The 26601-nt window shown below is 41.9% G+C and overlaps 1 protein-coding gene across 19 annotated transcripts in view; it reads left to right on the top strand.

The window, feature by feature from the left end:
- The first annotated feature begins 4126 nt into the window (after window positions 1-4126).
- fhod3b (formin homology 2 domain containing 3b) overlaps window positions 4127-26601 on the top strand; it is a 580851-nt gene continuing 558376 nt past the window's right edge. For 8 of the 19 annotated variants that reach the window (XM_072283427.1, XM_072283431.1, XM_072283426.1 and 5 more), the window contains exon 1: window positions 4130-4619. In XM_072283427.1, the coding sequence (XP_072139528.1) occupies window positions 4455-4619 (165 nt within the window). In that variant the 5' untranslated portion in view covers window positions 4130-4454. Of the gene's footprint in view, window positions 4620-26601 lie in introns of all 19 variants that reach the window. The other 11 variants (XM_072283417.1, XM_072283413.1, XM_072283416.1 and 8 more) reach the window with 4 other exon arrangements.

The raw sequence follows: 26601 nt of genomic DNA, 5'->3' as shown, positions 1-26601 counted from the left end.
TTTCACTGTATCTCAATAAATAAACAATACATAAACTTGGGATGAGCAGCTTTTTCTACCACTGACCCTCAATGAGGACCAGTGTCTGTTTTCCCCACTTCTCCTTCCTAGTCTACAATCCATTCCTTGGTCTTGGTGACATCAAGTGAGAACCTGTTGCAACACCACTCAACCAGCCAACATCCTTGCTTCTGTACACCACTTTGTTGCACGAGGTGTTCTGGTCCCTGTGCCTTCAATGATCCATTCCACTTGGGTGTCTATCATTCCCAGCAATCAACCAAAAATTGGCAATTTGGTGTGGTAACAGCAAATTTAAAAATTCAATAAAAGTGTGTGTGTAAATTGAAGAACAAAGGAAGCAATCTATGTTCCAAACCTATTCTGGTATCTGTCCCCCACTTTTCCTTTGCTACATTGACGACTGCATTGGCGCTGCTTCCTGCACGCATGCTGAGCTCATTGACTTCATTAACTTTGCCTCCAACTTTCACCCTGCCCTCAAGTTTACCTGGTCCATTTCTGACACCTCCCTCCCCTTTCTTGATCTTTCTGTCTCTATCTCTGGAGACAGCTTATCTACTGATGTCTACTATAAGCCTACTGACTCTCGCAACCATCTGGACTATTCCTCTTCTCACCCTATCTCTTGCAAAAACGCCATCCCCTTCTCGCAATTCCTCCATCTCCACCACATCTGCTCTCAGGATGAGGCTTTTCATTCCAGGATGAGGGAGATGTCCTCCTTTCTTAAAGAAAGGGGCTTCCCCTCCTCCACCATCAACTCTGCTCTTAAACGCATCTCCCCCATTTCACGCACATCTGCTCTCACTCCATCCTCCCGCCACCCCACTAGGAATAGGGTTCCCCTTGTCCTCACCTACCACCCCACCAGTCTCCGGGCCCAACATATAATTCTCCGTAACTTCCGCCACCTCCAACGGGATCCCACCACTGAGCACATCTTTCTCTCCCCCACTCTCTGCTTTCCACAGGGATCGCTCCCTACGCGACTCCCTTGTCCATTCGTTCCCCACCCCCCCCCATGCCTCCCCACCGATCTCCCTCCTGGCACTTATCCTTGTAAGCGGAACAAGTGCTACACATGCCCTTACACTTCCTCCCTCACCACCATTCAGGGCCCCAGACAGTCCTTCCAGGTGAGGCGACACTTCACCTGTGATTTGGCTGGGGTGATATACTGAGTCTGGTGCTCCTGATGTGGCCTTCTATATATTGGCGAGACCCAACGCAGACTGGGAGACTATTTCTCTGAACACCTACGCTCTGTTCGCCAGAGAAGGCAGGATCTCCCAGTGGCCACACATTTTAATTCCACGTCCTATTCCCATTCTGATATGTCTATCCACGGCCTCTTCTACTGTAAAGATGAAGCCACACTCAGGTTGGAGGAACACCACCTTATATTCCATCTGGGTAGCCTCCAACCTGATGGCATGAACATTGACTTCTCAAACTTGTGCTAATGCCCCACCTCCCCCTCGTACCCCATCCGTTATTTATTTATATACACACATTCTTTTTTTCTCTCTCTCTCCTTTTTCTCCCTCTGTCCCTCTCACTATACCCCTTGCCCCTCCTCTGGGCTTTCGCTCCTCCCCCTTTTCTTTCTCCCTAGGCCTCCTGTCCCATGATCCTCTCATATCCCCTTTGCCAATCTACTGACCAGCTCTTGGCTCCATCCCTCCCCCTCCTATCTTCTCCTATCATTTCGGATCTTCCCCTCCCCCTCCCACTTTCAAATCTCTTACTAGCTCTTTCAGTTAGTCCTGACGAAGGGTCTCAGCCGGAAACGTCGACTGTACCTCTTACTAGAGATGCTGCCTGGCCTGCTGCGTTCACCAGCAACTTTTAAGTGTGTTGCTCTCCTAACTTGTCTGTTCCTATCCCTCTCCAATGCTATGGTAAAGGAGATAGAATTGTGATCACTGGTAAAGGAGACAGAATTGTTTTAGCACAGCTAAATTGATACATGCACAGCTAAAGCAAGCAAGTGAGTTAGAACTAGAGTCTACAAGGGTCAGGTAAATATAGAAATTTCCAAATTGAGGTGTTCCACCCTATAATATTTTGTTTATAATTCATCAGTCTTTTACTTGGACAGCTTTATACCACACATATTTGGTCATTCTCTCAAGAATCATTTATTTTCCCAAACTCTGAGGCAGAGCACTAAGTGAAAGGAAAAAAGGTTAAATTTCTGAAAGATGGGACAATAAATTCATCGTGTATATCACTAGCTATCTTATTTTAATGGAAGACCCTTCCATGGGACACTTTCACAGAATGTGAAAGGGAAGAAACTTCCATAAATTGGAAAAGTGAGCAGCTCCAGTCGCTGATACCAGAGGAAGCATTAAATCAAGTTGCAGTCTGATCAAGAAGTTCAGTATATGGCAGGAGAAGTAATTCATAAGTGGTAATTTGAAGGAGATTTAAGTTTGGTTACAGTGGTTTTGACACTTATCCTACTGCAGCTGTGGGGCAAATTTTAAAAATGTGCTCTTTTCCAGGCAGTAATGTTGTTTGAAATAAGACGTGCTGATAATATCTGTAGAAAGAGTAATGGTTAAATGGTCAGAACTGGGAAATATGGGGATAAGGGGAAGGTTTTAAGTTGCAGAGAGGTTAGGGGAGGAGGGACTGGACAAAGGACTGATTTCTTCTATAAGGTATTGACCAAAACTTGCTCCACAAGAGACACAGCAGTTAAGGTATTGACCTGCTGAGTTCCTCCAGCATTTTGTATGTGTTACTCTGGATTTTCAGCATCTGCAGAATCTCTTGTGTCCCACAAGATATATTCCCTTTGTTCCTTATTTCCTGCTCTGCAACTATTAGTAATATCATCTGCAAAGCAGTAGCACATTTCACACACCTGCCTTCTGTACTGCTCAGTAATCACCCCTTCTGTACTGCTCAGTAAGGCAATGGGACAGATGAAATGTGTGTACCTGTTGGTACTATTTATTACCTTGGGGTTTAATAACAGGTTAGCAGGATCAACTTTCTCCTGGGAGAAAGTTTCACCTTGATCATGTGATTAGACATGCTATTTTCTGCCTGATTCCACCCTTTCATAGCAGCTGTACACCACACCTTACTCGGACCTAAGGGGAGTAATGTGAACCTCTGGAACCCAAGTGTTGACCCTGAAATGGCCAGTTTTCGAAGGTTTTCCAGGATGGTGTGTCTGAGTAAAGCCATGTAGATCTCTGGGAAATTTATAGCAGAATATATAAAGCTGTCATTGTGAAATGATGTGGATGCAATAAATAAAAAACTAGCTAATCCCCTTTGGGGAAAGTAGCTGGCTATGTTAACAAAAACAGGGCTGAGGTTCAAATAGATGTGAAGTTGTGATGGACTTGTTTGTGTATTAATGGGATAAATCTGCTTTTCTGACAGGCAACGGTCAGATGAAAGGAGCCATTGGCTGCTATATGTGCTGAAATTCTGGGTTTAAAATTGAGTTGATCAAAGCAAAGAAGGGGAGCAGTATTCAAGGGGAAAAGGAAAGATTAAACGAAAGAAATTCTACTACCACTAGGTGGTGCAAGCGATATAATCGCTGGTCGCTTTCCTTTGCCTTGCATTTCTGCTCGGTTATTGGGCTGCAATAGTTTGAAGAATGCAAGAGCAGTCTTGCTCCTTTTCTTTCGTCCAACCTCAACATTTTCCTATACTGGGATCTATTGGCACGCCATTGTTAACTGTCGCCCACACTTACTCGAAGTGTGCTTATTAAAATAATGTATTTGCAGCTTTAAAAATCTGATTTCCTAGTGCTCGGAACGTAGTGGAAACTAATAAATTCAAAACGCATATGAAACTTTCAAAATTTAACTTGAATAGCAATTACATTGGAACTAATTTATTAGTCCAATTGCACCTGTTGATGTGCAGAAACCAACCCTTACAATGAAATATATGGTGCTGAATCGAAAACCTTGAATGAGGTTTTTTTTGGCAGAATTGAATAATTATTTTTAAAAATCCGATTGGCGAAGCAGCAGCGTCGAAAAACGTAGTAACAGTAAATGGGGGATGGAGACACATGCTTGTTTATCGCAAAAGCCCCGTGCATCGGTCCGAGCATGGTTGGCGACCTCTCGGCTGCAGCCGCCTGAGCTCGCCGAGTTTAACAGCTGGGGGGCGCTGAGTGGCCGGCGCTTATCGCTCGGCCTGGAGGTGCGGAAGCCGCTCGCTGTCTGCTCCTGCGGAGAAGGGCTGATGGATGGATTGATGGAAGGAAGGAGGGGGAGCTCTTCACCCTTCTCTCTCCAGACTTTGGATTAGCTGAGTTACGAGCGGCTGAGGCAGGAGCCGGTGCCCGTACTGCAAAAAGCCCTTGCTGGGCTAGCTGGCTGGCTCGGAAACAGATTCATTTCTCTACCCCTCTTTCTCTCTCTCTCTCTGTTTATGGACAGGCCATGGCCACCTTGGTGTGCAGAGTCCAGTTCCTCGATGACACCGATCCGTTCAACAGCACCAACTTTCCAGAGCCCACCCGCCCCCCGCTCTACACTTTCCGGCAGGACATCTCTCTTATCAATCAGATCGCGGGAGTGCACCGACTGTTGCAGGCTCCGCACAAGGTGAGACATCGGAGGAGGCAGGCTCCCGGTGGGGAGAAAGCTGGCGGCGGCGGCGGCCCTTGTCTGGTGGTCGGGGGTGACTCGGCTGCGCTGGTGGAGTGTGGTATCGATTAGCAGTGTGGCTGATAACTTGGTGGGCTGATCCACTGCCCAGCACTGGGAAAACTAATGCGGGGACTTTATTGGAATGTGCATTGTGTTTTGTATTTACGAATGCACTGTATACCGTTTACTCTTGTGAGCTTCACGCGAGCAATTTAATTGCATTCTCTTGTACATAATAAACTAATCTATTGTTGGGAGGTTGTCCATGGCAGCGGAGCTGATGTGAGACCTTCAATGAACGGTCAGTCAGCGGCCGGTAGTGCTGATGGCTTCCCGCTGAAGTTCGGGGATATGGTTTTAGACTGCGGGGTTGATGCAGAGCTCCGAGCGGGGACCACCGCAGTGCGGATTGGGTCTGCGGTGTTGAGCTAGACTGGTCCGCCGACTCAAAGCGACACTGAGCTCCTCGGAGCTGGTTGGCGGCAATGGGCACCAAGGTGCCTGCTGCCCGAGCGGGGCTCCTCTGAGCAAGCCGTTACAGATCCCATCAGAAGGATTCGTTCCCTTCCCATCAATTTTCCAATCAAGCTCTCCAGTTCTTTGGCAATGCCAGTGACAGGTTCCAATTGCCTTCTGTATTCCTGAGTACTTCATCTCCCTCCTCCTCTGACCCTTGCTTTACACCCGCCGCATCCGGATCACCTCTTGTAACGTTAGGCTAATAAAACTTGCACCTATTCTGGGTGAATGCCGCTCCTGATCTTTCACTTGCAAAGACGGCGGGGGGTTGGGGGGCGTGTTGTAACGAGTTTGGGAGGCTGCCCCTTCACCGATTCCTGGACTCTTGAGACAGGGAAGTGTTCAGTTTCTCTTTGCAATTAAGCACTTTGCCAGTACTTTTCATTCTGCCTGATGTTTTATCAGAAGGACGTGCATGCACTATAAAGTACTTGAGTAACTGGCTCAGCAGCCATCTCGTTCTGCCCCAAGCACCACCTGTATATCTCCAGTCTCTCGTGTCGGCACCTGTCCCTCAGACTGGAGCCTCGCTTTCAATCCAGAATTTAAAGCTTCTTTGATACGACCAAGCTTATTTTCTGTCGGAAACACGAAAGAGGACTGGATTTATTAAATTGCACCCGGCATTTATTTTGCAGACCGGCCAAAAACTGCTAGTTACGCTCGCGCTGTCATTTGTGTGAGCGCAAACTGAAAGAAACACATTTGTAGTTGCCTTTTGGATCGGCTGATGCATAATCATATTTGGCAGTGATATGTCGCCAGGTAGAACAGTGACTCGCCCTGGTCAAGAAAACTTAGGATTCTTGGTGTGAGTTGGCAGATTTTCGGATACAGGGCTCTTCAGCAAGCTTCTCAGGCCGGAGAGACATTTCAAAGTGAATTTATTAGCAAAGTACATGTATCACCGTATGTCTGAGGTCCATTTTCTTGCGGGCATTCACAGTAAATACAAGAAACGCAACATAATCAATGAAATTCTGCAGCCAGCAGGATGGACAACCAACCAATGAGCAAATGCAAAAGCAAAAAAAGAGAAAGGGATAAAAGCAATAAATATCAAGAATATATGATGAGGAGTCCTTGAAAATGAGCCCACAAGTTGTGGGGGCAGTTCTGTGTTGTGGTGACTGAAGTTGTCCCCTCTGGTTCAAGAGCCTGATGGTTGTGGGGTAATAACCGTTCCTGAACCTGATAGTGTGGGTCCTGAGGCTCCTGTACTGTATCTTCTTCCTGATGGCAAAGTGAGAAGAGAGCATGGTCTGGATGGTGGGAGTCCTTGATGATGGATGCTGCTTTTTCTGTGACATTGCTCCATGTAAATGTGTCTCAATGATAAAGTGGGAATCAATCAGCTTTGTCTTACTAGCCTGTGAAACCAATGTTTTTTGAATATTGAAATATTCAAATATTAGGAAGTTGGACGAGAACTTTATTAAAAGTGGGAAATTCAGCTGGTGTTCACTTAAATGCTTGCAGTTTAGCCAATTACTGGTTCGTAGTGGGATTACTTTTCAGAGTGTCCAGCCTTTGGTGGGATTTGGGTGACAGAACGATTTTGAGTTGTGCGCACAAGTAGCGTGTGTTAGGAATAGTGGTGTTAAAACAGGCACTTGAGTTTCCACCAGGTGCTGCATGCTCCAAATGAAGAAAATAATGCCTGCTGTCAGTGCTGATTCACAGCTAAAGCAAGTGGAATAAATATTTTTAAAAGGCTTTTGCTTTTTGTCATGCTGAATGAATTGTGAAGTTCAGGTTTTCCCACTTTGGTGTATGTTGATGGCAGTCTTGCATTTAAACTCTTTTCACCTGATATTGATGAACTTTTATAGCAAACTGTTTTCCAGATTCAAGATGGAAATAGATTATATATATTTTACCACGGTATTAAGCATTTTTTGTTAGTCTTGTTGTACAGGCTAGACTGGTGCCCTTTTAACATTGGATGCAGTCCAATCTGTTCACTTGTATGAAGAGCTATCTTTATCCTTGTACATCATCCTGAGCTTCAGATTATGAAGGTTCAACCCTAGGTTAACAGCAATGTGTAACAGTAAGTATGGTTAAATTATTGTAATGATGTTCTACTCCCTTCCTTTGTTCCTGTTGTTCATTGATCCACCACAAAACAAACCTTGACCAGGCTGAAATAACAGCAGAGGATGTTGGAAATAATTTGCAATTAAGGCAGATGAAACAGTATGTAAGAAGGAAATTGAAAATCTGACAGCGGTGACATAATGTCTTACTCATTGTCAGCAAGACTAAGGAGCCGATTATTGGCTTCTGGATGAGGATACCAGAGGTTCATGAGCCAGTCCTCACTGGAGGATCAGAGATGGAGACGGTCAGCAGCATTAAATACCTTGGTATTATTTCGGATGACCTATTCTGGGCCCAACACGCAAGGACAATTATGAAGAAAGTAGCGCCTCTCTTAGGAGTTTGTGAAGATTCGGCATGATATCTAAAACTGTGACCAACTTCTATAGATGTGTAGTGGAGGCTATCTTGACTGGCTGCATCACAGACTGGTATGGAAACATCAATGCCTTGAACAGAAAATCCTACAAAAAACAGTGGATAAAACCCTCTCCACTACTAAGCACATCTATATGCAATGCTGTCACATAAAAGCAAGATCCATTATCAGAGACCCCCACCATCCAGGCCATGCATTCTTCTTGCTCCTGCCATCAGGGAGAAGGTACAGGAGCCTCAGAACTCACACCATCAGGTTCAGGAACGGTTGCTACCCCTCAAACATCAGGCTGTTGATTAAAAGAGGATTCACTTGGCCCATCACTGAAATGTTCTCACAACCAATGGACTCACTTTTCAAACACTCTTCATCTCATGTTCTCTATTTGTTGCTTTATTTGTTATGATTTCTTTCTTTTCATATTTGCATCGTTTGTTGTCTTCTGCACTCTGAACAACCAACTGGGGCAGACTTTCATTTATTCTTTTATTAGTTATTATTCTGTAGATTTATTGAGTATGTCTGCAGGAAAATGAATCTCAGGGTTGTATATAGTGACATGTACGTACTTTGATAAATTTATTTTGAACTTACTTTGATCTGTGGTGAGAAACAGTTAATATTTTGGGTCAATAGCCTATCATCAGAAATGTTGTTATTCCTCCTTGTATCTCCGCTGTTTTGACCCACACTACTTTTCCATTACCTTGAAGAATCTTAGAGCATTTTTAAATAATATTTAAATGTAATTAACAGACAAAAGATATCTAATTACAAGTTCCTAACCATATGAAAGGTATTACACAATGTGCTTTGAAGTTTTGTGACAGCATTGTTGCTTGGCTTTGGAAAGAATGAGTGTTGTGACATTTAAAGGTTGGGCCAAGATCCTTGATCTTGCTGTCCAACACCATCTTGGGAGCATCATGACTGCTTAGTGCTAGACATCACAATTGGCGACTGTCTGTACCAGCAGGGTCAGACAATAAATGCCGTTTTGGCAGCAAAATTAAAGTACTTTCGGCTGTTTCCTTTTAGTTAAAGCAAATATTGACCTATGTCAACATTAATATTTTAACCTTCCTCCCAGCAATTTCTGAATGACCCCAACTGAAAACTTTAAAGTCTTTAATGTCTGCTTTGAAATATTTATATGATAGTTACATGAATCCTGCACCTTTTCCTTTTCTCTCTTCTGCTAGCACACCCACTCCCATTCCCAGTCTCAATAGCTCCTACCATTGTTGCTAATATTCCTTACTATTGCAATATAAAACTGACATTAATGTTGTTGCAATGCACTTGCCTTCACCTTTTTGACTGTAGATTTTTTAAGTAGTTATACTTGTATATTTTTATTTCAGTCAGCTCAAATAATTGTCAGTTTGTTATAAAGTGAGAGAAGTGTATTGTAGCAAAGCATTTGATGCTAATACCTTGGGTCCAAAGGATAAGTTTGATTTTTGATGATGGTCTGCAGTTTGAATGTTCTCCCTGTGACAGTGTGGGTTTCCCTTAGGTGGTCTGATTTCCTTCCACATCTGAAAGATGTGTTTGTAGATTAATTGGCCACTGTAAATTAGCCCTTGGTGTAGTTAAGTTCCTGAAGCATCAAAAGGACATGTGAATGGCAGCAAATTGAAGGGGTACAGGAAAATGAGGAGAGGAGATCTAAGATTGAACTACTGGGAGCCGGCCAGGCCCGAACTGGTCAATATGTTGTTTTGCATAAATAAGTAGGTTCACACTTCTGTGGAGGTAGGACTATCCCAAACAGATTTGCCAAAAATCCTTAAAGTGAAAGACTTGATATCTTTTTCTGAAGGTTTACAGACTTCTGATTTCCTGAATCTGTAATTTGCCTAGAATATCCAGCCCAAAGTGCCTATTCCTTTATGGTCCTAACCCTAGTGAACAAAAGCAAAGAAAATAGGCAGCCCATATCTTATTTTTTCCTACAACAGGAGTCATTGGATAACAAATTTATTAAAGAAGTTCCACCTGCCACCTCCCAGTATCCTAACTATGTTCTAAGGAAATTAGTAACCAACTCCCTTCACTCCCTCCCCCCCCAAAAAAAAACAATAAATGCTTCAGAAATGTAGCACAACGCATTGTGCTACATTTGCACAATGTAGCATAATGTGTACACTGTGCACGTGTGCAAATCTGAGGTGTTTTTCTTCTTCTGTCAAGCATTTGAATCACTGTGAGCTCTGTTCTTATTTGAATTGCTTTCACTTTTGAATTTGGTTTATAGATGCAATAGAGCCGGATGTAATTGTGAAACAGTGGGGAAAAAAAGTTGGCAATCTTGTGGCCCATGATTATATTCAATAATAGAGAATTGGTGGAATAGTTTGAATTTTAGGCTATGGCATTGTTAATGTGATTCTCTCGTGACCGACTAACTAGAAACTGTGATTTTTTTGGCAAGTGACAGAACATGATGACCCAACATTTATCCTGCTCTACCTGTAGGCTGAGTTCACTCTCACTGAAAAGCTTTCAATAGTAAAGGCTCTCTGTTAACTAACCTTCAGTTTATCAGTCTGGCTAGCAATGCTTAAATATCTGGTCCAAGTGAGATAATTGGTAACTGTAGATTCTTTATTAGTCAAGGGCAAAGATGTATCTGGTTGAAGAGGGTTACGGGAATGGGGAAGAAAAGAAGACTTGGCAAATTAGTTATTTTGGTGACTAAAACTTCAGAAAGCTGAAGAAGAAAAAGTCATGAAGATTGAGAGGCAGATTGACTGTATGCCTAGATTTCTGAAATCTGGGATGCTTTGGTGGAATGAAGGAGAGTTGAGGAAAATTGGTGCTGTCTTTATCTTGAGCAGCGGTCCCCAACCATCGGGCCGCGGACTGGTATCGGGCCGCAAAGCATACACTACGGGGCCGCGAGGAAATGATATAATTTGGCGATATGGGTCAGCTGCACCTTTCCTCATTCCCTGTCATGCCCACTGTTGAGCCATTACGCATGCGAGGTCATTACCCGCGCGTCATCCATGTCAGCGCGAGAAGGAGATCGAGCTTGCAAATGACTGCGGGCTGAAAAGTATGTTTGACATAACATCTCTGCCAGCATTCTGGACCAAAGTCAAGGCTAAATGTCCTGAGATAGCCACGAAAGCACTGAAAACGTTGCTTCCATTTCCGACACATCTCTGCAATGAATGCAACAAAAACTAAACTGCAGAATAGACTGGACATAAGGAACCCTGTTCGAGTGTCGCTGTCTCCCATCACTCTTCGATAGGACCGTGTTGTTGCAGGGAAACAAGCCCAGGGCTCCCACTGATTCAACGATATTGGTGTGTTGCAATGATTTTATATGTTCATACGGGGAAAATATGTGCTGCGTGTTTAATATCCAAACGTTACTTAAAATATTATGATGCTATTGACTTATATAACCATATAACAATCACAGCACGGAAATAGGTGATCTCTGCCCTTCTAGTCCGTGCCCAATGCTACTCTCACCTAGTCCCACAGACCTGCATTCAGCCCATAACCCTTCATTCCTTTCCTGTCCATATACCTATCCAATTTTTCTTTAAATGATAATATCGAACCTGCCTCAACCACTTCTACTGGAAGTTCGTTCAACACTTACTTCAAGTTCCCCTGATAATTGACTTATCACTATATTTATGCGAGGGAAATATGCTCTGTGTGTTTAATATTAAATTCGTTAGATAAACCCTTTTAGAAACGAAATTGAGTGCATTAGCTACATCGCCTATATTCCGGTCGTGATTAACACCTTCCCCCCCCCCCCCCCCGCGAACAGAATCGCCAAAAAACGATTTGTAGGGGGAAAAAAATCGGCACGTAAAGTCACGCATGCGCGCTGGTGCCTGCGCAAGGCTTCATGGTCATTGTAGTCTTTCTCGGGGTAAACCCAACGTATTTGACTGCTACTCTTGTCCGTTGGCAACCCTACCCCCCCCCCTCCCCCCCGTCGGCCGGTCCGCAAGAATATTGTCAATATGAAACTGGTCCGCAGTGCGAAAAGGTCCCCAACCTTTTGAGGATCTAAATGAGGACATTGTTTTAAAGTAGACGTGAATCTTAAATTTGAGACATGGGGAAATTGAGAAATGTGGGTAATGAGCAAGAGCATGATAGATTTTGAGTTTTGCATCATATTCAAAATCTGTTACTTTGACTGTTGACAGTGCATTGATATAGTGCCTCCTGTGTATTCATATGGGCATCTGTTAAGAATCTGGTTTTCAATTCAATGCTGTGTTGTTTGGTGTATGACATATTTGTGGGCTTTAAGAGCTATTCATTTAATGATGTATTACTCAAAAATAACTTCATCCAGATCTCTATCTGTCTAGTTTGACTCTGATTTCTGTGTCAAAATACTACATTGTAGGTGTTTCAGTCATTGTAATCAGGCTCTTCAAAAAAAACTTGCATTTCCGTTTTTGACTCCTCATTTTTGACTTTGTTACTGTTTGGGTCACATAATTTTCATCATCTCTCCTTTCATTAATGGGAGTTAATATGTTGGGACAAATGTAGTTAGTACAAACATTTTGAACTTAACTCCATCATTTGTCCAAGCAGTATGTGGAAACTACCTATGTTGTCTCTTACTGATGGGTTGGAGATGAGCATTGTATTGGTGGTTGAACATGGATGAGGATAATGGATGCAGGATGAAAAGTAGGAAGCAGTTTTTTTTTAGCTTTAGCTGAAATCTATAGGGAACGACAAACGAATTTTGAAGTATTTGACGTCAGTTGTGATGATGCAATTGTATGAAGTGCACTTGGCAACAGGCCCTCCTTTAAAGGCATTTACAAAAACTATGAAATACAGCAGTTCTAGAGGAGGAAAGCCACCTAGCATTATGGAAGGAATTGGGTTTGGGGAAAGGTGGTGGAATCTTGTAAATGAACTCACTGCAATAGGATTCTTTCTGTAGTAAGAAGGAGGTTCTTTTCAAACTTTTCCTTTGTTCTGTGAAGCAGCTTAAGATACTTGAATCAAAGAACATGCTTGAAAAGGGAGCAGAAAGACAGTTGTTTGGATAAAAAAGATCTGAGAGAATGACTTGCGAGATTAATGGTAAATGTTTTTGTATACTTGACCATATTTTATTGCATTTTTATAATTTGTTGGTAATTAAAGCACTTTATATTCTGTCCTTGCACTGCAGAACATGCCTTCAATAGCACAACTGCAATTGATTGATAAGTCAAGAACTGGAATCCAATACCTGCTGTGATTGACTTTGATTGCATTTTTAATGGGCTTTCCTTTTAGAATGACCCTGCCCCACTTGTCTTCATTTATGTACTTCCTCCACTAAAGCTTATGTCGCCTTTCTTACCAAGGACAGCAATGTTGAGTGGTAGCGGTTTAATATAGGGGCTGCGGTAACAGGATATATTTTCAGACATCCCACCTCTCCCGGAAGTTCCAGGAGTCTCCTGCATATTAATAGTGGCTCCCTGATGCCCTCAAATTATATACAATATTACGGAAATCAATTTTTTTGAAAGCGAGAGAGAGAGTGCGAGTGAGAGGGAGCGAGAGCGCGCCATGGCAGAGTGTTCCAAAAAAATATAAAAGGTACATCACCCCAGACTACCCTAAAGTGTACCCCTGCCTAAGAGGGGTCAAAAATAATGACAATGTTGCTCGCTGCACTGTTTGCAACAGTGACTTTTCTATTGCCCATGGCGGGTTAAGACTGTAAAAGACATGTTGAGGTGAGTTTAACAGGTGTCATTCATTCATTAGCATAGCTAACGTTATTTAAACTAGCTGGCTAGCTGCTAAGGAGCTACTCTATTGCAGACATCCCACCTCTCCCGGAAGTTCAGGCAGTCTTCCACAAATTGATGGTGCTACCTCCCTGAAATGAGTTTTTGCAGGGTGGGATGTCTGTATTTTATTTTAACTCTGTGACAGTCTTGCACCCATTTTAATAAGATGTCACTAAAGGGATAATTTCTGGAGACTTTTAAAGAAGGGACATTTACCAGTGAGGGTCTCATGGAGCCTGTGGATAATTAGATTGTGACTGATTCCTTGCAGTAACTTGCACCAATAATGGGACTTCTGTCGATTCTTGTAATAGTGTTTTTGAATGTCTTTGTGCAGTCCTTTTTATTTTTCCAGTCTCTCCGGCCTTGCATATACCCTGTGATTTTTCTGACACTATTTTTCTCTATTTTCTCCTTGTTTTGTTTTTTCTGTCTTGTGTCTGCACTTTGTCCGTAGAAGCAGTTCTGGTTCAGTCTGCTTCCTTCCTTGAGGACTGCTCAACATTTGGCTCGGCATAGCTCAAATCCATAACTGAAATCCTTGTTGACGTGCTTCAGTGTCATTGTCACTTTCCCTGCAGATATTCTGCTCTTCTCCCTGCTGCCATGCCAGTCTCGTTCAGAAGTTGTTGCACCATGGTGAAGTCTGGTAGAAACGTAGTAAAAGATTGAACAACAGTTCTGTGGCATTCATGGGATTTCTATCCTTGTCAATAGACTTAACCTTCTCAAGTGGTAGATTACTTTGTCTCCATCCTCTAACTTAAATTAACTACTTCTTGAGTGAAGTTCTGGCACTGCAAGTAGCTTAGTCTGCATAATTGCTAAAAATTGTTGACCTTCTTTAAATAGGTCTGTTTTACATGGGACTCTATCCAAATTTGGTGATGTCATAGGCTACTTCTTTTTCAGGGTGCAAAACCTTTTAATGAGGGTGTTGGGCTTTGTTCGCTATTGGAACCTTGCTATCTTTTGGTTCCTGCATAGAGTAACAAGTTTCTCTGCTTTTGGGCCTTTTGCATTAGAGGCTTAATCACTTTATTTTTGACTCTGAGATTTTAGCTCGACTCCTTTCTGAGTCATCGGTATATAGTACCAGTTTAGGCTTGCAGTAAACTAGTTTGAGGTCTAGCTTAAAGCTTAGGTGGGCTTTTAATTATTTGAACATTTTTTACTGAAATATGGATGTGTCGAGACAGAATTCAGAAATGCTCACATTAATTGCACAGTAAATGCAGCTACCATCTGCGCAAAGTCATCAAGGCAGTGAAACGACAATACAGGGACAAGATCCAGCCGCAACTCTCCACCAGTAACACGTGCAGCTTATGTCGAGGCCTGCACACCATCGCAGACTTCAAAGCAAAGCAAAAATGTCGCTGCCTCTCTCCCAGATCTTTTTTACGCTTGGTTCGATATCGCCAACACTGAGTCCCCGAAGAGAGCCACCAAAGTGACCTGCACCTTGGTCATCTCTGAGGTTGAAGTACACAGGTGTTTCCAACGAATGGACAGTCGCAAGGTTGCAGGACCGGGCAGCATCCCAGGGTTGGTACTCAGGATGTGTGCAACTGGCAGGTGTGTTTACAGACATTTTTAATCTCTCCCTCTCCCAGTGTAGAGTGCCCTCCTGTTTCAAAATGTCCACCATTGTCCCTGTACCTAAAAAGACTAAGGTAACTTGTCTGAACGACTGGCGTCCTGTTGCACTCACTTCAATACTAAGCAAATGCTTTGAGAGGCTGGTCGAGGACTACATCTGCAGCATGCTACCACCCAATCTGGACCCCCTACAATTCGCCTACCGGCACAACCGATCGAAAGATAACGCAATAGCCACAGCTCTACACACCATCCTTGCACATTCGGAGAAGAAGGTTGCTTATCTGAGAATGCTGTTCTTGGACTACAGTTCAGCATTCAACACCATAATTCCCTCCAGACTCAACAAGAAGCTCAAAGACCTCAGCCTTTACTCTGGCTTGTGTGGCTAGATCCTGGACTTCCTGTCAGATTGCTGGCAGGTGGTAAGAGTGAGCTCCCTCACCTCTACCCCTCTGACCCTCAACACAGGTGCCCCTCAGGGCTGTGTCCTAAGCCCCCTCCTTTACTCTCTGTATACCCATGACTGTGTTGCGACTCACAGCTCCAATCTGCTAGTTAAATTTGCTGACGATACTACATTTATTGGTCTAGTCTCAAATAATAACAAGGCAGCTTACAGAGAAGTCGTCAACCTGTCAGTGGTGTCAAGAAAACAACCTCTCACTCAATGTCACAAAAACAAAGGAGCTGGTTGTGGACTACAGGAGGAATGGAGACCGGCTAACCCCTATTGACATCAATCAATCTGGGGATGAAAGGGTGAACAGTTTTAAGTTCCTCAGCATAAACATCACCAAGGATCTCACATGATCTGAACATTCTGGCTGTGTGGTGAAAAAGGCACAACAGCACCTCTTTCACCTCAGACGGTTGAAGAAGTTTGGTATGGGCCCCCAAATCCTAAGGATTTTCTACAGGGGCACAATTGAGAGCATCCTGACTGGCTGAACCACTGCCTGGTATGGGAACTGTACTTCTCTCAATTGCAGAACTCTGCAGAGAGTGGCACGGACAACCTAGAGCATCTGTAGATGTGAACTTCCCACTATTTAAGACACTTACAAAGACAGCTGTGTAAAAAGAACCTGAAGGATCATTGGGGACCCAAGTCACCCCAACTGCAAAAGGTTCCAGCTGCTACCACCCGGCAAATGGAACCACAGCATAAAAGCCAGGACCAACAGGTTCCAGAACAGCTTCTTCCACCAGGCCATCAGACTGCTTAATTCACACTTGTACAATTGCATTTCTGTGTTATATTGACTGTCCTGTTGTACATACTGTTTATTACAAATGGCTGTAAATTAAACACTTTGGGCAGATATGTAACGTAAAGATTTTTACTCATGTATGTGAAATATGTAAGTAATAAATTCAATTCAATAATTACATTCTTACAATTCACTTTAATATTTAAGGAACATTTTAATCAAATTGGCCATATTTTATTGGCTGAGATAGTTAACAGCATGTCTTTTGTTCATCATGAGAAATGACATCTTAAATCTGTGAGATTTTTGAATCTAGTCGTTTGGTCAATGTGCCTTTAAAATAAAGACATCCGTTAGTCTTGCAAGACCATGGATCTGCGCCTGGAAAGTCTTCACTCTCCAGGGCGCAGGCCTGGACAAGGTTGTATGGAAGACCAGCAGTTGCCCGTGCTGCAAGTCTCCCCTCTCCACGACACCAATGTTGTCCAAGGGAAGGGCATTAGGACCGATACAGCTTGGCACCAGTGTCGTCTCAGAGCAATTTGTGATTAAGTGCCTTGCTAAAGGATACAACACGTTGCCTTGGCTGGGGCTCGAACTCACGACCTTCAGGTCACTAGTCCAATGCCTTAATCACTTGACCAATGTGTCTTTATGTACATGATTTCGTAGGTTTTCACAAATAAAACGCCAATTAAACTAAACACAAAAATGCGGTAACAACTTCATGTAATAAGTCATCCCATCAAACCATCCTCTTTAAGTGAACCCAAGCTCAATGTTGGTGGTTGCGAATTATGTATGTTTCTACCAGTTACCTTCGGATTTCACTCCTGATTGGTGTTGCCTTTGCCGTGAGAACTGGCATAATTGATTTTTATTCTATCATGTAATCTAAAACAGTGCGGCAAGAGGCACTTTCAGGAGTTGAAATGGATTCTGATCCCCAGAATATCAGCAAGCAGGCAGCGTCTTCTGGCACTTTTTTAGTGTTGAACTTGCTGGAATAATGTGGGCTTGGTATCAGATCTGTTACTGCTGTTTGTCCATGCACCCCTTTTAAGTGACTTTTTTCATTCTGGTCAAAATTTGTTTGGAATTTACCGATCTGTTTAAACCCCACAAATATCCACACCAACATCCTGCAACTCTTAAGGAAAGTTTTAAAATTACTCTTGGGTTAGGTTTTGTCAATGGAACTACATAATCACCAGTGGTTCAGACTGACTTTTTTTTTAAAAAAGTTCCCTGTTTTGAATTTGATTTCTACATTCTTTGAAGACCCTGCATCAATGCATCTAATTATATGTATTATGTACTGTTGAAATTCTGCCTAATTAGCATAATTGCTATATGCTCTCATAGCTTTGTATTGAATATGTTTCCTTTTGAAGAATACTTCTGTTTTATCATAACTAACAAAGTTTCTGACATAACTGGTTTTTGTTAGAACTTCTGTCCCAACTTTTAATAATTATATGCCTTGTATTTGATGGTCAGCATTGACTGCTCTTCTGTACTTGATTAAGATTTTTTTATGTCAAGTAGAAGTGTCTAATTGTGCAGTTTCCTGTGCCACTGGCAGCATCTGATCATTCAAATGTCTTTTGGCAGCATCACTTTTTCATTCCATTCTTGTCATCAGCACATTAAATGTATGCTCATGGAATAATGTGTGGGAAGGCAAGTAACTTGGGAAAATAGCTGGTTTATTCCAGTAGGTTCTTGTGCATCATTTAGTATGTAAGCAGTACATGATCCAATGTATCTCTCAGTGAAACTACTATTTGCACTTACTACACTTTTTTGGCAAGTTTGATCCCAGTGAATTAATGAAGTTACTTTTTAAATCTTGGATCTTGTCACTTTTTTTTCCCATTTGTTCCACACCCTTTTTATAGCTTCAGGAATTTTTAGAATCAGATAATCTGAAAATATTGCTGTTATTGCTAATATGAGCTGTGGCTCAAATTTTGGTCATTGCACCCCAAGTATATGACTCTTTTCCTTTCAAAATTATTTGTGTTCCAAAACCCTGTATCTAAGCCCTGTATCTTTACTGGCCAATTGCTCTTTTTCCATTACACTTTGTTCTAGTCATTCAGCTGTCCGCTTTCCTTTTATAAAGTTTGGTGTACTTTTTCTTTATAATTACAGTGGATTATGGTTAATTGGGACCAGTATATTTTGTCCCAATTATGCGGTTGTCTCAATTAGCTGAACTTTCATGGAACTATTTAAAAGGTATTTTTTTTAAAAAAAAGACAAACTACCCTTTAACAATAGAGTTACAGTTTATGTATTTAAATAAAACTCAGAACAAATTAGAACACTAGCAATACATAACCAACTATGTATGTGTTCCTATTCCTCTGCTCTGCTCTTTTGATAGACTAAATGAACAAAATCAGCTCTGACACTTAGCGCAAATAAATGATTGCGTCCTCCAAATCTTCATTTTATTTGTAACATTCAAGATGATTGTTGATATCTTCAGATTCTTCATGGTTCCTAATGTAGTGAAATTGTTTCAGAATCAGGTTTGTGTCGTGAAATTTGTCATTTCCTCTCCCTGCCGTTTCTGGCATCTCCAAGCCTGAATGCTTCAAACGGTAGCGAGCAAAACTGTTCTGAACTGTCTGCTTATTTCTCGCCAACTATCAGTGACGAAAATCACTGCTTTTTGAACTCGAGCACATGTGACTGACACTAGTTTAAAAACTGATTGCTCTAAGCATGGCGTAGTGTCTAATAGCCACACAGGTGTATGTGACTGCCGCTAGTTCGAAGCTATTGGGCAGCAGTCTCCTGTCCCTATTAAGTGGCAGATTGTCCCAAACAAGCGAAGAGAATCAGTTATTTTCTTGACTTGGTTTTTGATCTTTAAGAGTTGTCCCAAATAAATGGCTGTCTTGATTAACTGGTGGGTCAATTAACTGGAATCCTTTGCAAATGGTTTGTAATTTTAATACATTCGGATGGCAAATGTAGGCAGCCGTCGATTGAGGGGTCCATGGGTTTGCGCCTCAGGTGGACTGTGTCCTCTCCAGGGCTCAAGCCTGAGCGGGAAGATTTGAAGAACAGGCTGTTGCCCATGCAGCAGGTTCCCGTTCTCCACGTCAGTGATGTCGTCCAAGGGAACGACAAGCGCCGATACAGCTTGGCACCAGTGTCGTTGCGGAGGTTGCCAAAGTGAAGTTATAAACAACATCAAACTGCCGTAGGGACCCTAGCTCCGGATTTCTTCCTCTGGCCTTACTCCCAAAGCCTTTTCTTTGGGTGGGTATGGCCGCAAGGCCGTGGACGTTTAAAATCACTTTTCCTTCTCCAAGGCTGACGAGCCCAACCTGCCCGAATGGCAATTAGAGATGCAGGGGAATGGAAAAGCAAAATAATTCAGAGTCAAATTAAATTTATTATCAAAGTACAGATGTCACCATATATAATAATAAGGCATCCGTTAGTCTTGCGAGACCATGGATCGGTGCCTGGAAAGTCTTCACTCTCCAGGGCGCAGGCCTGGGCAGGGTTGTATGGAAGACCAGCAGTTGCCCATGCTGCAAGTCTCCCCTCTCCACGACACCAATGTTGTCCAAGGGAAGGGCATTAGGACCCATACAGCTTGGCACCAGTGTCGTCGCAGAGCAATGTGTAATTAAGTGCCTTGCTCAGGGACACAACACGTTGCCTTGGCTGGGGCTCGAACTCACGACCTTCCGGTCACTAGTCCAATGCCTTAACCACTTAGCCACATGCCCACTCACCATATACTACCTTGAGATTAATTTTTTGCAGGCATTTACAGGAAAAAAAGTATTTATGAAAAGCTATGCATAGTGACTGACAAGCAACTAATGTGCAAAAACCGATACCGTGCAAATAATAAAAATGTAAATAAATAATACTGAGAACATGAGTTATAGTCCTTAAAAGTGAATCTGTAGGTTTTGGAGTCAGGTCAGTGTTGAGGTGAGTGGAGTTATCCAGGCTGGACCAAGAGCCTGGAGGTTGTAGGATAATGACTGTTACTGTTACTGCTCCTGGTGGTGTGGGACCCAAGGCTCCTGTACTTCCTGCATTAAATTGTGACACTGGGGGGGAAAAAAAAACTCGGGGGGAAGGAAAAGATGAAAAACCCTGTTCCAGTGAACCAATTTGTGATTGTAGTTTTAGCCCTAATCTGCTCTGTTTATGTATCGGCACAAAATCCAAGGGCCATATACGGTACACATCATACAAAATGGAATTAGTCTCTGTGTGTGGTGAATCGAGGTTTAATGAAGATGAAAGAGCTGGTAATGATTGGAGATTTAGTGGTGGATTCATGCAGCAAGTTATAGAACCTGATAGCTCTGTACTGAATATGCCTGTCTATCAAAAAAATCCTAGTTGTGTGACCTCTTGGATTCACACAAGAGATGTGTGCATGGTTAACAAAAAAACCAGCATTCTAGTTTGGAAGTATGAATTCAAGCAACGTGAAATGCATTTGTAATGTTTGAATTTACTCTGCTAAGGCTTGCCCTTTATTTCAACACATCTGGATAAGAGAATTCAAATATTTTTAAATTGTGAAATGTGATAACAGTAGCAGGATGTTTCTAATAATGGTGGTTAGGAATTGACTCTAGCAGCCCTGGATTTTATATGAAATACTCAGATTTGGAGTTGTGATCAAAAGAAGTCTTGGATTCTAAACTGTGGAATTTGCTCCCGGTGTGAATCGTTAAACAATGTTTCCTGCCGTTATTTGATTTCCAACCCCCCCTCCAATCCAAATTGAGCCTCAGCCAAGACATTGGGTCAGCAGTGCGGCGGCTTGAGCTGAGAGATGTTGGGTATCTAGAGAACCAGTAGCAGACATTGAAGTCCTCTTCGGACCAGAAATAAAATATGGCAGATACTGGAAACTTGAAATAAAAGCAGAAAATTTGGGAAGTGGTCTAGTGGAGACAGAAAACTAAATTTATCTGCACTTTTCTGACTGCAGATAAATGTACAAGTAAGTACAAGATCCGGCCCACAAATGACCTCTCCCAGATTAAGTTTTGTAGTTTCAACATTTTTTTAATGCAAGATTTTAGCATTTTTCTATATTTAGCACGTCTAGTTGCACAGTGGAGTATGTATTCTACTGGTACATATCAGTATCATTTTGTTAAAAACTGGAGGCCCCTAATGGTAGTTTTTGCCACACACTTCATGTATCTGTTTATATCTTGCGCATTCTGAATCTAGTGTGGTAATGTGGAGTCAGTGACCAAAATGAGGGAAGAATGAGGTGTTGCATGTTAAATACAGTCAAACTCTTTGCATATCTTTGCTTATGCTTAGTTGCCAGCCCTCTTAAAAATCTATTCCTGTAGGATACTGGCATTTTTGTTTGTCAGCTACCATTTACCACTGCCTCGAGTCATTAAGATCTCCAGTTCACAAGTAATAAATCCTCAAATGAGACCTTCCAACTTAATAACTAGTCAGTCTTGACTAAGATTAAGTAATGGAAAAAGAAACATACAAGTGTTGAGGATTCCTAATATCTGTACGAGCCCAGTCTTACATTATTCCAGTTTTAAGAAAGGTGTCGATGTTAATGAGTCTGAAAAGTAGGAATGTGTCTCCTAGAATTAAGTATGAAAGCAACTGAAGAAAGCAAAGTGTTGCAAAGGAAGCTGTGAATGCAAATGAAGGACTTTTGGTTTCCAAGGGTATTACATTCCATAACTGCAATATTTCTTAAGTTGGACATGGCTGGCCTAAGCTAGGAGCACACAGCTGCAGTGAGTAGAATTGTTTCCCCCCCCCCCCCCCCGCCCCCCAGCTCAGTTGACCTGTGTTCATCCCTGACCTTTTGTTGTTTGTATGTAGTATGAATATTCTTCCTCTTAATGTATGGGTTTCTTCTTGGTGCCCTGGTTTCCCGTATCACCCCAGCAACATGTGGGGCAGTAGGTTAATTGGTCACAGTGAATTGCTACTTGCTGTACATGAGTGTTAGGATCTAATAGGAGTTGAGAATGTGGGGGACGATAAATTGGAATTGGTATAAATGCGGGTTTTGTGGTTGATGTGAACTAAAGGACCTGTTTGTGTGCTGTATGCCACTATAATGCACTTGGGAATATTGGACACAGCGCTGGCTTTGATACTGTACAAACATACTCTCCAGGAGGATACTAGAACTGAGAATGACAGCTGCTTGGTAAAGATTAGACTTTTAAGAGGATAAATTTGAGATTTGATAGAAGTCATTACAGGCTAAATGTGATGTGAAAGTTCCCATTGGTGGGAGAATCCAAAACTGCTGACCAGAAATGCAAGGCAGAAAGTTAACTGGTTTGTTTAAGTGTCTCACAAACATCAAGTTCAAGTTTTATTGTCATTCAACCATACACATGTATACAGCTAGGCGAAGCAACATTCCTCTGCGGCCAAGGGTGGAGAACATTGTGTTTGTTTGTGTGTACGTGTACATCACATACTGCGCATAAAATGTTAATGCCATAATATTAATAGATAAAAATATTCTGTAAATGTGCAAGTTGACAATGTCATATATATGACATAGTTAAATATAGAACAGTGTACAGCTGCTGGCTCCATCGTAAATAACGTGTACTGGGTGGTAGCATGGTGTTCAGAAGTCTCTGGGAGAGGAAGCTGTTAGCCAGCCCAACGCTCCTTGTGCTGTACTGCAGTGCCTTCTGCCTGACTGGAAGGTCAAAGAGATTATGGGATGGATAAGGGGGCCCGTGACACTGCTGAGGAATCTTCAAATGTATATGTTCAGAACTGGGGGGAGGGGGAAGGTGGGGAGGAAGACCCTGATGACTCTCAGCAGTTCTCTCAATTCATTGCTGGGTCTTGTCAGTTGCCTTGAAATCCCCATACCAGGCATTGTTACAGCAGTTCAGGATGCACAATGGTGCTCTGTTAGAATAGGGTATATATGGCAAAATCGTAAAAATATCTGGGACAAATGACATGGGGAAGTTTGACAGCCACACAAAATTGAAACATGTTAAAATTAATGGAACAGGGGACTGTAAGCTAGTTGTTCAGAAAGGCCTGTTCGCTGTTTGTTGGAAGGTTAATTTCTGGAGTTGCACTATATGAGGGAAAACTGAATTGAATGATAGGAATTTATGCAATTTCCTAAAACTTTTTCTTGCAATTCACACAATAAATGTCCACACACTTACCACTTCAACCTACTGTATGGTGTCATATATCATGAGGAATCTGTTCACAAACTAAAGAAAGTTGATGTCCTTGTAACAGACACAAAATGCTGGAGAAACTCAGCAGGCCAGGCAGCATCTGTGGAAAGGAGTACAGTACAGGGCCGAGACACTGTTAGATCCGGTACACAGTTTTTTTTTATATTACGAAGTCTCAGAGAGTTAGAATGTTGACAGTCTTGATATGTGTTTCTGCAACTTGTAAAGTTTCTGTTGGACATTCTCAGTACTGTCCTTGGTGATGTGCAAATCAGAATTTTAAAACTTATTTGCGTGTGTTTGATCAACTGGATCAGAATATGCCATACTTCAACCAAGATTTTGACAATTCCCTTGCATCTGATGTGTGCATGTGATATTTTTAAAAACATGGGTGCTTTGTAAAGGTACCAGGAATGAAGATAGATTTACAAAATAAAAATTGCATGTTTCCAAATGAAGGGAACTTCCAATATTGCATTTCCTAACTGATCCAAGAATAATTTATTATGATATGTAGCCTCTTCACTTAGTTCCTTTTTAAGTGTAATATCAACAGATAAATGTCTGGGAATACCACTTCTTATTACTCTATGTCATCTTTCTAGAATTAGTTTTAAATGGTGCTAAGCTCCTCTAGATTATTTAATTCTTGGTGGCAGAGGTACTGATGGAATAGAGGAGAAAAGTGTCTTTTTTTGTTTTGTGACGGACGATTGCTGTTGTGATCACTTTTTTAAAGTGGAAGCACTAAGTAACTCAAAATTCTGTACATCAGCAATTTCTCACTTAATGTTTCCTGTAATATAGACTAATGTTGCACCGAGTAACCTGGTATGGGTGAATGTCACTTGCTCTAATCTACTGCAAGAATCTCACATATCTCCTCTCCCTTTTAAAGTCTTGAGCTTGCAGGATGTTTTAATGTTAAACTGTTTAAGTTCCCTCTTTCCTCACTCTGGGATCTCTGGTTGACTTCACCCAGCAGGTTGTCTTTTGACTGTCTTCATCTTGCATTGTACTTGATCAGTTATCTACTGCACATATCTCAGAATGGGTCTATGGTCTTTTGATATTATTAGCACTTTGCACTCCGTCTTCTTTCTCCTAATCCAAAAATTGTAAATTGTTCAACGAGTTACTAGCCTTTGGTGCACATTGCAGTATCCTACTTGCGTCCTTTTTGGATATTCCCACTGCACTTTCTCCAACTGCCTGGACTTTATTCTAAAGTTGTTGCTAACAGCTTTATGGTTCCTCGTGCTTGTCACTGACCTAGCCCCATAGCCATTTGAAGATAATATATATTCTTGTTTGTTGGTTTGTACTTGGTTATGATTATAGTTGATAAAGGTTGGCCTTGAAGAATTGTTGTCTCATGTGAACAATTGGTAAATGTGTCTTAACTAAAAGTACACCCTGCAACAATTATTCAGTGCAGCATTGTGGCTTGAATGACGAAAGTTAAATTCTTGCTCTCACTGGGAAAGCAAGACTCAAATCAACACCAGCAGTTCAACCCCCCCCCCACCCATGCTTTTCTGTTTTGAATTGCAAGTCCAACATGAGAGTTTAGTTGTGAAAAACAAATTCTTAGAATTTCATCTTGAGGGGCTCGACAGAATTAATATTTCAATGTGTAAGAGAAATGCGGAGGTGGTAGGAATTTAATTTGGGTAGGTTTCACATACATATGCTGACCTAAACTCTCTAGAAGATTGACTTCTCTCTTCTGATTGGGTTGTGCTTACTATTGGCCAGGCCATAGTTTTAGACAGTCAAGTCTAAGTGGAGCCAGGGATCTTTAGTTTTCAAGCCAAAACCAGATTAGAGCCAAAAAAATGGTGAGTCACAATGTAAACTGAGAACTGTGGGATCAGATTTGGTGTGTTCAAGGCAGACGGACATGCACTCTTATGAACTAAAAACAAGAAACCAGCTAGAGTTATTGTCTGCTAAGTCACCCAGTTCTAATTTCCTTGATTTTTAACATTAGGCGTCCTCGCCAAGAGGGAACTGGTCTTGTTTTAATCTTTACCCCAATTGGAATAGAAATTATCACTGGTTGAGCCAGCTGAAGTTTTTAAAAACTGGACGTTCAATGAGTAACAATGTGCAGATACAGTTATTTTGTATTGCTGTGGGATCACCTAATTTAATTCTGTACGCTTTTAAAATTAGAATAAACCATGTGCAGGATACAGTATCATGCATGATTTTTCCATTTTAACCTCTTCTACCAGCCTAGAGATGGAATTAAGCTTGTTAATTATTGTCATGTTTGTATGTTATACTTTTCTCACTGCAGCACAGTAACTATAAAATATTAAAAATGGGAATAACCACTGCAAAAGGCCATTTGATCAGGACTTGTTGCCATAAGCTTTCCCATTATTCACTTAAACAATTGACGTGGCACCTATTAAGGCAAGTCATGTATCCGTCATTGTTCAGTAAATATGCACAACACCTATGCACTTTGACAGTCGAAATATTTCTTCATAATCCTAAATGTTATTATACAGTCGATAGTTTGAACAGGAGTTGTGCACAGTTGGAACTTTGATTTTTAATTTTCATTTCTTCCCTCCCCCCCCACCCACCCTTGTATTTTAGCTTCTGATTTATAATAGCACACGTACTCCCAACAATCTTCCACTCACATTCCCAACAATGATAACATATCATACAATATTTGCAAATAATAGGATTGTAAATCTCGCTGACCTGAAAATACTGTGTTCTTCCTTGAGAGTAAAACTGTTAGCATAATTTCAGGGCTGTTATGTGAATGGGCCAACTCTCAAGCTACATTCTTTGTTGAAATTGGTTTCCTCCTCCCGCAGCCTCCTGATGCATCCCCTCATTTGTGCACTTCTGTCCCCTTGATCATTGCTTTGTGCTTCATAGTCTCTGATTGTTTGAGGTTGCGCCCTGCTGTACTGGGGAAGCAGTTGAACTAGGAAAGAAATTTCCTTTTTAAACCCCCTCCCACCCCCCCCCCAAACTAAACAGAGTGGCCACGAGGATTTGTTTGAATTGCCATGGACTAAGCCTGGCTTTGGAAAAAAAAAAGGGGATGGTGGGCATGGGGTTGACATC

The sequence above is a fragment of the Mobula birostris genome, chromosome 19 (assembly GCF_030028105.1).
Source record: "Mobula birostris isolate sMobBir1 chromosome 19, sMobBir1.hap1, whole genome shotgun sequence".
Taxonomy (NCBI): domain Eukaryota; kingdom Metazoa; phylum Chordata; class Chondrichthyes; order Myliobatiformes; family Myliobatidae; genus Mobula; species Mobula birostris.
This window is presented reverse-complemented; position numbering and strand designations above follow the sequence as displayed.